This window comes from Equus quagga, chromosome 1, assembly GCF_021613505.1.
Source record: "Equus quagga isolate Etosha38 chromosome 1, UCLA_HA_Equagga_1.0, whole genome shotgun sequence".
Classification (NCBI taxonomy): Eukaryota; Metazoa; Chordata; class Mammalia; order Perissodactyla; family Equidae; genus Equus; species Equus quagga.
The window spans coordinates 119963551-119979843 of NC_060267.1; the positions used below are offsets into that span (position 1 = coordinate 119963551).

Genomic DNA, 16293 nt, shown 5'->3' on the forward strand with positions numbered 1-16293 from the left:
GTCAATTTTTTGCTCCTAGAAGGGATTTGCTTTTTACTCATTCTGAGAAGTATAATTAAAGTATAATTAAAGAAAAAAGAATGGAATCCAATTCCTTGCATTTTTTCCTAGGTCTTTCTAGTTTAATAGTTAAGAAGTCTGTAATAATATTAGCAGTAATTATAGTTGTGATCATACTTATTTTTAATTATTAGTACTACCACTGGTATTCATTGAGCACTTACTATACACCATGCACCATTCTTACCACTTTCCCTGTATTACCATTTGTCCTCTCACATCTGTCCTCTGAAGGTTTATTATTTTGCAGATGTGGACACCAAGGCAAAGAGAAGTGAAGTCATTTGTTGTAAACCTCACAGAAGTAGAGAGGGCAGAGTAGCTACTTAAGCAGAGGAGCCTGGCCGGGGTCGTTACATCTATAATGGCTTCTAATTATTTCTTTTAATGTTAGCTTTTCCTCCCAACTTCTTATTTGGAAACTTTTCAAGTCTAAAGAAAGGTGAAAGAAAAGTGCAATGAACATCTTTATATCCCTTACTAGATTTACCACCTGTTACATCCTATCATATTAGAACTAGCAATTAAATACCTGTCTGCCTATCTAGCTAGTTTTTTTTCTGAATTGTTTGAAAGTAAGTGTCAAATTACATATATTTCCCAAGAACAAGACCATTTTCCAATACAATTTGGCATTGTAGTACTCTACATTGCTGTAAACGAAGGCTGACGGGGTCCAAACTACCAGCAGTTGAGGACAAAGATCATGTCTTTTTTTTTTCTCCCCAAATCCCCCCAAGTACATAGTTGTATATTTCAGTTGTATATTTCAGTTGTAGGTCCTTCTGGTTGTGCTCTGTGGGATGCCGCCTCAGCATGGCCTGATGAGTGGTGCCATATCCGCACCCAGGATCCAAACTGGCGAAACCCTGGGCCGCCGAAGCAGAGCACGCAAACTTAACCACTTGGCCATGGGGCCGGCCCTAAATCATGTCTTATCAGTGGCATTTCCCAGTGCTCTGTAATGAATTGGGCTTAAAAAGCCAATTTACAGCACACACACACAGGCACACATGGAAAGAGGCTTTCTCAGAAACGCAAGTGATCTCAAAAGATTTGTTTTGCCTGATCACGTTTCCGGAGTGACATCCTGTTGTGAAGCATGTCAACTTTTTTCAGCCTGGGAAGTTAGAATTAATAAGTGACAGTCAACTCGGTCTGCCATAACAACATGCCACAGACTGGGGGGCTTAAACAACAGAAATTTATCTTCTCACAGTTCTAGAAGCTAGACGTCCAAGATCAGGGTGCCAGCAAATTCGGTTTCTGGTGAGGGCTCTCTTCCTGGCTCGCAGACAGCCCTCTCTCTGTGAGTGTGGAGAGAGGGAACTCTCTGCGGTCTCTTCCTCTTCTTTTAAGGACACCAGTCCTATTGGATCAGGGCCCTGCCCTTAAGACCTCATTTAACCTTAATTGCCTTGCTAAAGGCCCTATCTCCAAATATAGTCACATTGGGGTTTAGGGCTTCAAACTATGAATTTGGGGGAACACAATTCAGTCCAGAACAGTTTGATGGAATACTTCTGAAATATGGGAAGATTTGGCCCACTAAAAAGTAGGTGATATCTTGATGTAACATTTGAAATTGTATGTTATTAATTCAGGCCTGCTTTTATATTACTGTTAAAGTGGAAGCTATTTTGTGTGTGTGTTTGTGTCTATTCATATTCATTGATGTCATGCATTCAAAAGATCAAGTTTCACTTAATGATGCTCCTCTCAGAGCATTTATTCCATGGTGCTTATCCTCTCAAGATCTGTATCTTCTAATTGAGGGTGTGCTTAGTAAAGAATGGCAAATAGGTAGCAGACTTCTGAGTAAGAAAAATGTGGAGGGAAAGGCCTTAGAATAGGCATTGTTTTGAGTAGTGAGGGAAGAAAAAAAATTTTAAGACTAATTACGACTACTGAGCATAGGAAATTCTTAGATATCTTAAAAACTTAAGGTGAGAGACAGGGTGTGTTGGATTGGAACATATTCTTGTTTTGACTTTCAATCAGTTGTTGAAAATTTTTATTTGTAACATCTATTAGAATAGAACAATAGTAGTTATTCTCACAGAGACAGAGTGATTTAGGCAGATGGGCAGTTTTCTTTAAGTTGGGAACACAGGAGAAAGGAAAAGATAGGTAGGATGTAATTCCTAGATTCGATTTTGCTGCATGGCTTTTCAGGGAAAAAAATTGTAATATAGTATAGGGGCTGGCCCAGTGGCCAAGTGGTTAAAGTTCTGTGCACTCCGCTTCCATGGCCCGGGTTCACAGGTTCACATCCCAGGCACAGACCTACTCTACTCATCAGCCACACTGTGGAGGCATCCCATGTACAAAATACAGGAAGATTGGCACAGATGTTAGTTCAGGGTGAATCTTCCTCACCAAAAAAAAAAGAAAAACAATTGTAACATTGTGTAATATATCCTTCATTTTATAATTGCCTTTTGCTATATGATCATAAATGTCTACAAAAGCACTCAGTTTCTTCTCATTCCTCTCCTGCTCTTTATAACACAATTTCCAGCTATACTTATTGTTTCCAATTTCTCACTTTCTGCTGTCCGTGAAACTCATTCCAGTCATGACTTACCTCCATTTTTCTACTGATACTTTTCTTGTTAAGGCCACCAATGACCTTAACATGGCACCATCCAGTGGTCCTCATCTTACTTGAATTCATAGCAGCATTTAACAGAATTACTCCCTCATTCTTGGTACCTTTGTCCGCTGGGTTCCCAGAACACTATGCACTCACTCTTGGTTCTCTTTTTAGGTCACCGCCCACTGCTGCTCTTCTTCCAAACTCTTAACATTGAAGTCATTCTTTTCTTTATCCTCGGGCTACGGTTATTCCCTTGGGGATTTTATCTAGTCTCATGATTTTAAATAACATCCACATATTCCAGTGATGAGCAGATGTCCATCTTAAAACTGGACTTCTCTCTTGAACTCCAGACTCAAATGTCTAACTGCCTATTTGACCTCCTCAGTTAGGTATCTAATCAGCATCTAAAACTTAACCGAGCTCCTAGTTTTTCCTCATTTACCTAAGAGACAACCCCATCCTTCTCGTTGTTCAAGGCAGCAACTTTGGAGTCAGCAGTGACCTCTCTCTCTTCCTCTCACATCTTACGTTTAATCAATAGATCCTGTCACCTCTACCTTCTAAATATATTCAGAATCAAACCTTCTCTTACCATGTCCACTGCTGTGACCTTGGTCCAAGCCATCATCACCTCTCCCTGGATTACCATGACAGGAGTTGTGTCCCTGCTTCCATCCTTGCTCCTCTTTAGACTGTTCTGAACATCCTTTAAAAATAGATGTCAGATGGGCTCATTCTAAGTTCAGGATTTCCAGGGGCTTCCCATCCCACGATGACCCCACAGTGACCCTTGAGGTCCCATGTAATCTGCTCGTTCACCCTCCGTTATCTTTCTGGCATCATCTCTTATTAATCGTCCCTTCTCTCACATAGCTCCAGTTATGAGGGCCTCTTCTCCTCAGACGTCTGTAAGGGTTGTTCCCTCACCTGCTTTCATTTCTCACTCAAATGTTCGATTCTTCGGCCCTCTCTATTTTCAGGTGCATCTTGCCTGCTTTGTGTTTCTGTCATCACTAAATATGAAAGGTCCTTGATCAAGAGGATTTTTTTGGCCTTTTTTGCTCAGTATTATGTTTCCGTGTGCCTAGCACAGAGTAAATGCTCAACGAATATTTACTGAATAAATATGTAAACAAAAGTCACTTATTCAACATATATGGTGTTTCCAATAGTGTACTATATTCATTAAGCACTTTAATTTAAACTTTATAACCATCATGGGAGGTAGAAAATATACTACTTCTATATGAGAAAAGTGATATTGAAAGACTCAAACTCCCCAAGCCTGGAAGCTGGCATTCCAGCTCAGCAATTCTGACTCCAGTCCAGTGTCCTCTCCTTTGTCCCCAGCAGGTAAGGAGAAGTCCATTTCCACCTTCAGAGAATTGTCAGATATTTCCATTTGGTATCTCTACTTTTTGAGTCCAGAGGTGTGTCTCTTCTTTATGGCTCCATCCTCAACCCGGCAGGGGGTCTGGTACATGGGAGGGGCTCAGAGATACTTGTTTCCACAGCTAAGTTACCAAGTTTGTCCAGCTGATGGTCCCATGGGTACCATCGTCTTAACTCCTTTACTTGACATCTCCCTTTGTGACTAAAAACCAAATTGGGGCATGGAAAGGGGAAGAAAGTTGAGAATTGTAAGAGAACCACAACTGGGAATACTGGGTGTGTTTGCCAAAGGCAGTGTCCATCCATGGCCTCACTTTCTGCTTTCATTTCATGAAATCTTGTTTTCAGCCTTCTCTTTCCTCTGTTCTGCTCCCACGGAGAGAAAGGCTGAGAATGCCATAGAAAACTACACTCAAATCAAATAAATGCCTTCTAAGAAGATCAGTGGAGAGTAAGGCTTCCCTTTGAGGGTGTATTTTCTCGTGCTGGGCAGGAGGAGGAAGGGGAAAAAGGATTTGAACAAAAGGAAAAGGATCTAAGAGAAATAATCACATGAAGGAAGTCACCCTAATCTGATGCCTTCTGTCTATCAGCTTTCAAGTAATTTCAACTGAAGAACTTCTGTTGCAGATGTGGTTTTGTATTTTATCCCTTTTATAGTGGAAAGGCCCTGACTGCACTGGGACAAATGGGTATTTTCTCTGTTGTTCGCAACTTCTCTTAAAAGTATATTTAATAAGAAAAGAAAGATATGCATTTAAGCAGTTTACTCTCCAGATAAAGTTAATCCATCCTCTATAGCAATCCCAAAGCAATCAATTTTTGTTGTAAGGATTATCATAACGCTTTTAATGCTTTCTACAGTAACTATTTTGGTGAGCAGGGAACCAGGCATCTTACATTTTACAGTCCTGCCAATATTTTAAGTCACCTTTTTTGAAAAGAAAATATGCAACCCGTTTGCAAGTTCAGCAGTGTGGAAAGGAATCAAGGAAGAGTTTCAAGTTTCCCCACTTAGAAAATATGTCTCCAAGAGCACTGAGAACAGCATGTGGCACATAGTACACTGTATCTAAGTGTTGGTTACATTTATAGAACTAAATACTCTCCCATCTTCCTCCTGAGACAAAACCAGAAGGGAAATGGCCCAGCAACTGACAAGCATTAACAGACAGCACGAAGGGGAGAGTGTTTTGTTTTCTCTTTGGCCAGTTTCTCTCCAGAGGGCAGCAGCTCCACTTCTGGAGAATTCCGTTTCACCTATTCCAGTTGACACCTTGAAACTCTAAAGTAAACCCCATATGAGAAGTTTCAGCTACAACCTCACAGTTATTGCATGGGTCTTATGTATGTGTATTTAGCTTTAGTTTACAAGATGGATCCCCAAATAAAATGTTGCCCACTATTTAAGAGGAAAAATGCACCTTTGTTTTAAGTGAATTTACTCAAAGTGTCTAGTTGTGTGACCCTGGACAAATTAATTTTTGCAGATTTTGTTAAATGTAAAATAGGAATAAAAATAGTATCTACTTCATAGTGTTTTTATAAGATTGGATAATATTTGTAAGGAGTTTAGAACTGTGCCTATAAGCTGCCATATTTTATCAAGTCTAAAATGGCATCAATTGTGAGATACACTTCTATTTTGTGTATTTCTAAGAAAGAAAAGCAATGCCAATTATAATGGGAAGACGCTATCAGTTGTGACACCTCCTGATATGTTAAAAGATGAAAAAAGTATGGATCCTCAAATCAATGAAGTACCATAGTCAGTGCTAAATAAATGAATAAAATCCTAGACCAGGCAAGCTGATTATTCAGGGACAAGTTTGAATAGAAAAAAAATCTATTTGCATTTGTGAATGGTTATCTAAATAGCAACAAAATTCTAAGCAAACTATAATACTAATGAACGTCCAGATGACTTCTTGACTATTCTAAGAAGTTACTAAAGCATATTTCTTTCATTTTCTTAATGAGGTTTAAAGCTGCCTTCTTTATAGACTCTCTCGGGTTATTTAAAATCTAATTAAGGCATGATGATGGCTGTTCTAGATTGTGTCTCTTCCCCACCCCCTAAATTCATATGTTGGAGCCCTAACCCCCAAATGTGACTGTATTTGGAGACAAGATCTGTGAGGAGGTGATAAAGGAGGTCATAAAGATGGGGCCTTAATCTGATAAGGCTGGCAGGTGTCCATCTGAAAACAAGGAAGAGACATCAGAGAGCTCTCTCTCTGCCATGTGAGGACACAGTGAGAAGGCAGCTGTCACATGCCAGGAAGAGCACTCTCTCTGAATTGGCCAGCACCTTGCTCTTGGACTTCTAGCCTCCGGATCTGTGAGAAATAAATGTCTGTTGTTTAAGCCACCCAGTCTTGGTGCTTTGTTATGGCAGCCAAACCAACTGAGACAATGGCCAACACAGAGGGCAGGCACTGAGAGAGGACCGAGGATGAATTCACCCTGCTTCCCTCACATGGCTAGTCATTAGTCATCAAGGAATGTTTGACCTGAAGGTGCTTATTTGCGTTTGGAAACCAGAGAAAGGATCTCCCCATGAACACTTCCCAGTCCTTATTTTTCTGCTTACTCAACGCTAAATTCCCATGCTACTTTACTGACATTGTAATTGCTATTTTTATTTATATATATATTTTTTACAGTTGTATTCAGCTACCTTTGGGAAATCAACATTCTTGTTGTGAACATTTAATTAGGTTTATAGTTTTAATTGCTTCTTTCATATTTATGCTTCCGTAGTAGATGGAAAACTTTCTCTCCTGCTGGTGGTTTGATTCTCTGGGTACTGGTTCTGCTTTTATGTGTTTTACAAATGAAACTTTGCCTTAGTATTTGTTCTTGCCAGTAATTGAATTTTGCTTCCACCGACATTTAAGATAGTATGAGAGGGGAGGGCCAGGAAAAATTCAGAATAATATAGAGGTTATTATGTGGAAGGCCTATCTTTATGGATTAAAAATCTGAATTATGGAATGTTTTTAAACTGGTTTTGTTATGGGAAACATGTGCATCAAGCAAAACACTAACCCATGGGAATCCTTGGGGAAACCTGTTTTAATGAGTAGATGAGATTGCTTGTAATTCGTGGAACAATTTATATGTAAATGGTGTACCTGAAAATCATGAGAGTGCTCCAGAACACTTGAAAAGGTTGTCTCTCATTAATAATTTCTAAACATTGCCTCTGCAATCTTGTTTACATTGTTTTTTATCAGAGCAAATGTAAGTCTCTCCATCCTGGTATAGCCAGAGTTGGTGTATTAGTTATCTATTGCTGTGTAACAAATCAGCCCAAATCTTAGAAGCTTAAAACAATCAACATACATTATTTCACACAGTCTCTGAGCATCAGGGTGGTCCTGCCTCAGGGTTATTAGATTGCAGTTAAGCTGTTGGCTGAGGTTGTAGTCTCTGAAGATTTGACTAGGGCTGTAAGATCTACTTCCAAACTCACTCATATGACTGATGGCAGTAGACTTAGTTCCTGGCCACAGGGCCCTCTCCATAGGAGCTGTACCCAACCTAGTTTCCCCCAGAGTGAGTGCTGAGCAAGCGAGTGCACCACTGTCTTTTATAACCTAACTGTGGGAGTGACAAACCATCACTTCTGCTGCTGTATGCTATTGGCACACAGTCCAACTCTGGTCCAGTGTGGGAGGGATTCTGCTTATCAGCTCATTTATCGTTCTGTTGGCAGGAAACTTCAGTTCCTCACCACATGGGCCTCTCGAAAGGGCCACGCATTCCATGGCTTCCCCAGGTGAGTGATCTGAGAGGCACAGAGAGAGTGGCCACCTAATCCTAGGAGTGACATACTGTCATTTAGCTGCATGCTATTGGTCATAAAGACCAACCCTGGTACCATGTGCACAAAGGTGTGGATACTAGAAGGCAGGGATGATTGGGGACCATCTTAGAGGGTGGCTGCCACAACTGATATAATGTTGAGCAGAATGACAGACTCATAGAGTAAAATTATTCACTCAGGGCCAGCCATGAGAATGGCTCCACTTACCATTAACCTGAATTCTCTCTTGGATCTGCAATCTCCTGATAATCTTCCAATAAGTTCTCCTTGGATTAAGTTAGCTCAGATGAGTTTTTGTTGTTATAACGAAAGACTCCTAACTGATAAAATGGATTCCAATGCAAATTAAACTTCAACTACTGTCTGTTTGTTACAGGACTATGGAAGTTAGATTTCTCGTTATTGGTGATGGGAGATAACAATATAGAATTGTGGAGAGGGGCGGCCCAGTGGCTCAGCGGTTAAGTGTGCATGTTCCACTTCGGTGGCCTGGGGTTCACTGGTTCGGATCCTGGGTGCGGGACATGGCACCACTTGGCATGCCATGCTGTGGTAGGCGTCCCACATATAAAGTAGAGGAAGATGGGCACGGATGTTAGCTCAGGGCCAGTCTTCCTCAGCAAAAAGAGGAGGATAGGCAGCAGATGTTAGCTCAGTGCTAATCTTCCTCAAAAAAAAAAAAAGAATTGTGGAAAAAGTAGCAAGAACCTATGGTACTAAGTTGGAATTGGAGATAGCAATGTGAAGTTATATGCTGTACATAGACACACACTTCCTAGATCTGTCTACCCTTTCAGCCCAAATCACTCCCTAGCAGCAATGAGTAAGCCTATGTGCCAGGATCTTGGTTTCTAAATCTGATGCCCCACTAAAAACAATCTGGGCTCCTTGGAGAAAAATGATGAGGGCAGAGAAAATATGAGGTGAGACTAGCACATCTTTTGAGCCAGAAAATTAGCAAGATCTCAGAGAATAACGGGGATATGTCAAAATGACACAGCTGTCAGTTTGAAAGATCTCCTGTAGTCTCTATTTGAGAGAATTTGAACATTAATATAGAATCAGTTTTGCAACCATCATAATAATTGATTCTGGTGGAAATCATCAATGGATGCTAAAACTAGTGGGTAAAAGTTTGGTGAAGAATAGGATATTTACATAGTCTCACCATATCTCCCCTTAAAATGCTTGTTAATTACAAAGGGAAAAATAGTACCTTTACAAATCCCGAAAGCTGGCAGACACCACCTTAACCATGTGATTAAAGGTAATAGCACCAATAATGGGACAAATGACATCATGTCCCTCCTGATATGATGCACTGAGAAGAACATAGTGTCACTCTGGGGTATTCTACTAAAAATGTATTACCTGAATCTAATCAAGAGGAAACGTCAGGCAAAATCAAATTGAGGGACATTCTAGAAAATAACTGGTATGGATTCCTTAAAAATGTCAAGGTTAGGAAAGATAAGGACTGAAGAATAGTTTCTGCTTAAAGAAGGCTAAAGAAATGGGACAACTGAATGTAATGTAGGCCCCTCAGTTGGATCCTGAACAGGGGAATAAATGGCTATAAAGGACATTATTGGGACAATTGGCAAAATTTGACAATAGCCTGCAGGTTATGTAATAGTATTGTATCAATGTCAAATTTTCTGATTTGTAAGAGAATCTTTGTTTAGGAAATACACACTGAAGTATTTAGGGCTAGAAGGGTATCCTGTCTACAACTTCCTGTAAAATGGCTCAGAAAAAGATATGAAAGACAATGAACGATAAGGCAGATGGGGTCACATGCTAACAGTTACTGAATCTGGAAAAGGTCTTGTATTAGGTTGCTATTGCTGCTGCGACAAATTTCCATAAATTCAGCAGCATGTTTCTGTAGGTCATAAGTCTGGCCCAGTGTGGCTGGATTAAATCAAGGTATCAGCAAGATTGCATTCCTTTATGGAGACTCTGGGGAAGAATCTGCTTCCACGTGCTTTCAGGTTAATGGGAGAAATCAGTTCCTTGTGGTTGAAGGACTAAGGTCTCCATTTCCTTGTCTTTTGGCTCCCTCCGTCTTCAAGCCAGCAATGGTGCTTTGAGTCCTTCTCAAGCTTTGAATCTCTTACTTCTCCTTCTAAGGGCTCATGCATCACATTAGCCTCACTTGGATGACCCAGGATAATCTCCCTTTTTAAAAATCAACCAATTAGTAATCTTAATTACATCTGCAAAATCTCTTTTGCCATGTAGGTAATGTAACATAACCATGAAGATCTTGAGGACCAAATTTCTTTCTACTATTGGTTCATAGGAGTTTTTTCCCTTATTCTTGCCACCTTTATGTAAATTTGAAACTACATCAAAATAAAAAATGACATAGATTCACAAGCATAGCACAGGAAGTTGGAAAATGTAGTCATGGTCCTTCACATTCTTCGTGGTTTCATTTTCTCCTAACAGCACTGCATCTCTTTTTCTCCCCCATTACTTACCAGGTCACCACCAAATCAAGCAAGGGACCTGTGAGGTAGTCGCTGTGCACCGGTGCTGTAACAAGAACCGCATAGAAGAGCGATCACAAACCGTCAAGTGTTCTTGCTTCCCTGGACAGGTTGCTGGCACAACTCGGGCTCAGCCGTCTTGTGTTGAAGGTAAGACCTTTCTGATCAGTTCCTCCAATATTGCAAAAGGACATAGAACTACCAAGAACTTCCCTACTTTACTATCTTTGCAATGCAAAGAAAAGTAGTTTCCTTCTAGGGCAGCGTCATTCCAAAAGTGAACATAAATATAACTCCACAAATTTCTTAATGAGTAAGGTGAGTTATTAGTGATGTCTCCCAAGAAGTAGCAGTGGGGAGTTCCATTCCCAGAAAATCAGGAAGATGTGCTTTGATTTCTTTTGGCCCCGCTGTATCTCCAGATCTCCCCCATCAAAGCAGTTTCCTCCCTAGAGATGCTCTTATTCCTGCTCTCAAATTCTATACTCCAAAAACAGCAGCCTGGTTGTCTCACTTCATGTTTAATGTTATAGATTAAAAATCTCTTATTTCCTAGTTTATTATTTTAACAAACATTTATAAAACATCTTCTTTGGAGCAACTTCTCTGAGAATAGTTTGGGATCATGTATCATTCATTTGTTGTTTCCCAATCTTCCAGCAGAGTACTATGCCAATAGTTAAAAAAAAAAAAAAAAAATGAATGACTGTTGATGGTTGTGGATGGAGGACTGGGATTGATTCCTTTTGATGCCCGGCTCCTTCTAGCAGACACCTTGTTAGAAACAAGTATTAGTCCCCAGGGGAACAGATAGATGAGGTTAAGCCTTGTAGCAGTGTCTCTACAGTGGTGTGAAACCTCCCTGAAATTGAGCACTTCCAGTCTTATCTGATGCATGTCTAAAGGTCAACAGTTAGAACACACACACACATTCTTAACTCCAGATCTTATTGCAGAATCAAAAATGATAGCTGACTTACCCACATCCCACCTACCCTACCAAACACAGACACTGATTGGTGGGTTGTATGATTACGAATGGTGTTTTCACAGGCTGATCTCAGCCACCTTTAAAGCCAGGAAGTGAAAGGGGAAAATTGCCCATTTACAATTCCTTATCAGAAACCGTGGGGGCCAGATGTGTTGCGGAATTCAGATTTTATCAGATTTTACAAAGGTAACATAGTGTACATACCATCTGTTACCTAACAAACCTTCTCCAGTCTTCTCCATGTCTTCTCCAGTGGTACCCATAATCACAGATATTAATATTTCTATAGTGAAATAAGTGAATATTCATGCAGAATGAGATAAAGCAAGAAGAACCTCATGTTAACTAAGCTAGGTTTGGCTGCCATCTTACAGAAATCCTTTCTATTTTCAGAGCTTTGTAGATTTGGGGGTTATAGATAAAGGATCATGGACCTATAAAAGAATATGAAGATCTTTAACATTAAAAAAAATGGCATTTAAAAGAAATTTGCTAAGTTCCTCTCCTCCTCCTCTTGGGCAGTTTAGTATATTATTTTCTCCGTCAACTGAATCCTAATCATAGCCATTCTGCTCCCTTACTGTCTCTCAAATCAGTCCACTTATCTCTACCCCACTGTTACCTCCACTTCTAGGAGCAGACATTACATCTTGCTGAGCTTACTACTACTCCTAGTCTTCCGTTTTCCACCCTGTAGCCAGAATGATCCTCCTACAAAAACAGAACTGATCATGTCACTCTCATTCTTAAAACCACACTTTAATGACTTCCCACTGTCTGTAAAATAAAATCTAAATTCTTTACCATGGCTTATGAAGCCCTGCGTAATATGACTGTCTCACTTCTCTCTTTCATCTACTCCACTCCATCCAACCTGGGGTCCTTCCCTTCCCTTTCATCTTTGTGCTTCATTTGTCTATACCCTTTGCCTGAATTGCCCTCTTCCTCGCAACACACATTTTGTCTACTTAATTCCTACTTTCCTTTCACATCTTTTGTATGTTCTTGTATCTCCCCGTACTTCCAGTTCATGACATGCATCCCTATTTTGTTGTAAAAACTTGTGGAATATATGCCTTCTTTTTAGTCCGCAAGTTGCTTGAGGACAGGAATTGGGTCTCTTTTTACACCTCCTCTCACTGACTGGAGGATTAGTGAGTTTTAGCACAGTGGAGAATTAATTCACCTTCACTAATCGCCGATTGTTTTCTAAAGGTAACCACTGTGTTTGCTTGTCTCTGTAGACTTCAGACTTCTGCAGGAACTTAGAAATCATAATATAAACTATATTTATGCTTTGTCTAGCCCAGAATCTTTGGCTATAAAAAATCTTATATATCTAAATAATGTTTTACAATACTCAGAGCACTTTTATTGGTACTTGGCAAGTATGAATAGGGTAGAGATTACTATTAGCATCTTTCTCTTAGTAAAGGAAGTATTAATACCTTACCCTAAATTAGCTTGTTTTGTATACAGGCAGAATCCCCTTTGGTTACCACCCTGGGGGTAATAACTACATTTTCTCTTTGGTCAATATATTTTTCTGTATATTTGTGTATTTAAATCTGTAGAAAATGTGGTAGAATGTGTGTTATACACAAATGGTATCACATTGGATATTTCTTAATCCCACCTGCTTTACTCCTATCAATATTAGGTTGTTTTTTAATTGCTCCACAGCATTCCATCGTATGGATGGGTCATAATTTATTTAGCCATTCCTCTACTGAAGGACATTTTGATTGTGTCTATGGCAAAGCAAACAGACTCGCAGTCTAACTAAATGATTTCCCTCGTGTCATTGGATCAGCAAGTGATGGTGATGAATGATTTGGTGTCTGAGCAGAGTCTGTGCAGTAGAATGTTCTGTGATGATGCAAATATTCTTTCTATATATGTCTGTCGCTGTATGTGATGATGTGTATGGGTCCAATATGGTCAATAGCCACTAGCCACCAGTGGCAGTTGAGCATTTGACATGTGACGACGGTGAATTTAAATTTAAATGGGAACTTGTAACTAGAACCTTCTCTATTGGACAGTGCAGGATAAACTTTATGTAAATATATAACTTTGGTACAACATTTGTGTGCAGAGAATGCTAACCCTCTGAAAGATGCAATTGTGACTGTGTTTTCATATTTGTGTCCCCTGCACCTAGCATTGCCTGGCAAACAGTCAGTGTTCAAAGACTGTTTATTGGATCAAAGTCACTGAGGAAGGTCTAGAAAGTTGTAGTTTAGGCTCTGGTTAGGATTTATGTCTGTTTTCATATCCCGATGTTCTTTTATTCCTTATCTGAATATGTCTCCATTAGGGCTTTTTAGGTTTACCTGCTTAATCTTTATCCCATAATAATTATGCAGTAGCATGCTGCTAATTGGCACATGGGAAGGCCTAGTCTCTGCTCTTCTGTTCCTCTTATCTTATTTGTCAATAAGAATAGAGAAGATCTAAAATATAAAATTCACTGGAATTTACATTTAAATTAAAACAAAGACAAGAAGATGTTGGAGTGGGGCAGTAATTAATGTTGGCCTAGAAATTGGAATATCCTTATGCATTTTGTTAATTCACACCACAGATGCTTATCTGGTGTTTTCACTGCTTTTCCATAGAATCATAGCTTTCATTCGTTAAACAGGAAGAAAAATTAGCTGTTCCCCCCCTCAACAAGCTTTTTTTGTTATAATTAACTTATGAAATCCCCCTGGATTATTGAAATGTATCTTTCATACACATTTGGGATTTGGTAGATAGGATAGGCTATGGTTACTTGAGTCCTAAAACAAACAACTGTTTAGCTGGTAAGAATTCTTCCTTTTGAATATTGTTCTGGCACATACAAGGCTGTTTGGTGGTGGGAACTGTATTCTACACATTTATCACAATACAGCTCTATAGAGATAATGCTGAATGGTTTTATGATAAAATGAGATAAATGTGTAATACAATAAAGCTTAATTTATTTTGTCAAAGCCAATGCTTTCTAAACATCCTCTTTACCAAAGATTAATAAGACAAAATCTCGGGCATGGGAGGCGGTTACTTTGTAAAGCTATTCTTTTTTTTTCTTTTGGTGATGCCCGAATTTCTTCTGTTTTTCTGAGATGTCAGAAGAGAGTTGCTGTTTGCGCTGCAGACAACTTTCGTGGCTTTGCGGACTATGTGATGAGACACAGGTCTGTCTTTAAGATGTGCTTTCACAAGGTTGTCTTACTGGCTCTGTTCTCTGTGCCACCAAAAAGATGCAGCAGCTTTCTGACTCTTCTCGGTGGCAGTCAGGTGAATGACAGCGAGTGTGCTTTACAAAAGCACTTGAGTTGGAAGGACATGCACCTTGCTTTTGTTGTTTCATTCATCAAGCTTTAATTTAGCACTTTTATGCTTGGCATGTCCTAGATGCTGGGAGGGAGGAGGATGATTAGGCTCAGGTCCTGCTTTCAAGGAGCCCACAGTTTACTAGGAAAGATAGACAGTTAAACTCTAGTAAATGAAGGACTCCAGGAGACAGTGGAGAAAGCCATCAGGGATGGTGCCCCTGAGAAGCAATGGGTCTGACTTTACCAGGTAGGACGGAACTAGGGAGTGGAGCAGCGTAAAGCATATAAGCATGAGTGGGACAAGCCTGGGACCTGGGAGTAGCTGAGTCAGGCTCGGAAATGGTAGAAGACAAGGCTGGAGATGCAAACAGAGCCCTTGACAGTAGAGGGCTAAGGTGAAATCAAATTTTAGGATTTAATTCCTGCCCTGTGGGAATTTGTATTATAGGAGAGTGGATGAAGCCAAGTGTGCCAATAAGAAAGGATCTGAAGTGCTCTGAACAAAGTCCATATGAAAGAGAGAGAGAGAGAGAGCGCGAGCGAGCGAGCCCGTGCATGTGTGCATAGACTTGTGGAATTGCCCACACAGGGGCCAGGAAGGAAGACATGGGATAGTGCTGGCATGGGGTTTACCATGGATTAGGATTATTTTTACAAAGCACAGCTTTGATGAGGTCTGATGAATTACCACGGCCTCTTATTCTGGGCTGAGTACGTCTGTAGAACCATAAATCAGTGTTTCTCAACCAGGTTGATTTTGCCCCCATGGGGACACTGGATAATGTCTGGAGACACTTTTGGTCGTTACACTGGGGCAGAGAGTGCTGCTGTCATCTAGCAGCTAGAGGCCAAGGATGCTGCAAAATATCTTACCAGGCACTAGATAGACTCCTACAGTAAAGAATTTTCCAGCCCGAAATGTCACTAGTGTCAAGATCGAGAAACGCTGCCTCAGAGGTCCCCATATACGCAGATGTACTTGTGTGAGGTAGTATTTCGCTGAGGGGAAAAACTCAGATCGCAAAAGATCAGTCTATATAAATCCGTCCACTGCTGCACTCAGTACCTCCGTGTACTTTGTGGAAATAGCAACACTGTGTTATTTGTGAAATGTGTGAACAAGTAAAAGCCTCCCTTAAAAACAAAAAATCAGAGTGCTCCAACTCCTGCTTTTGTGCTTGTTACCTGGGTCAGGTCAGAATGGACTCTTTTCTTAAAATAACAAGAAATACAAATTGGCAGGGCTTTCCACCATCTATCTTAAAAGTTAATAAATGGCTTAATTTTTACAGAACACAGTGAGTGCCTTGAAATAATGGTGGTAAGAGCAAAATAGCTAAAGCTAAAATACATTAATATCTCACAGCATATTCTTGTGACCGTTCCCATTTTCTAGATGATATATATTCTGGGAAGATATATTCTTCGTCTTACTGTCCATATTTTTGGTATAAAAACACACTTTTCTTTAGAAAAGCTTTCACTCTGTGTAAACACCACTAAAGTCAGTCAACAAATGAGAGACCAACTCTTGAGAAGTGAGCTTGTCCTTTGTTAGTCTTATTTGAAGGTGGGTTTATCTAAATAGCTATGTA

The 16293-nt window shown here is 40.0% G+C and overlaps 1 protein-coding gene across 1 annotated transcript in view; it reads left to right on the forward strand.

The window, feature by feature from the left end:
• Positions 1-16293, forward strand: part of TAFA4 (TAFA chemokine like family member 4) — a 106138-nt gene that overhangs the window by 79729 nt on the left and 10116 nt on the right. The window contains exon 3 of the mRNA XM_046685025.1: positions 10376-10531. Within this exon, the coding sequence (XP_046540981.1) occupies positions 10376-10531 (156 nt within the window). The remainder of the gene's footprint in view (positions 1-10375; positions 10532-16293) is intronic.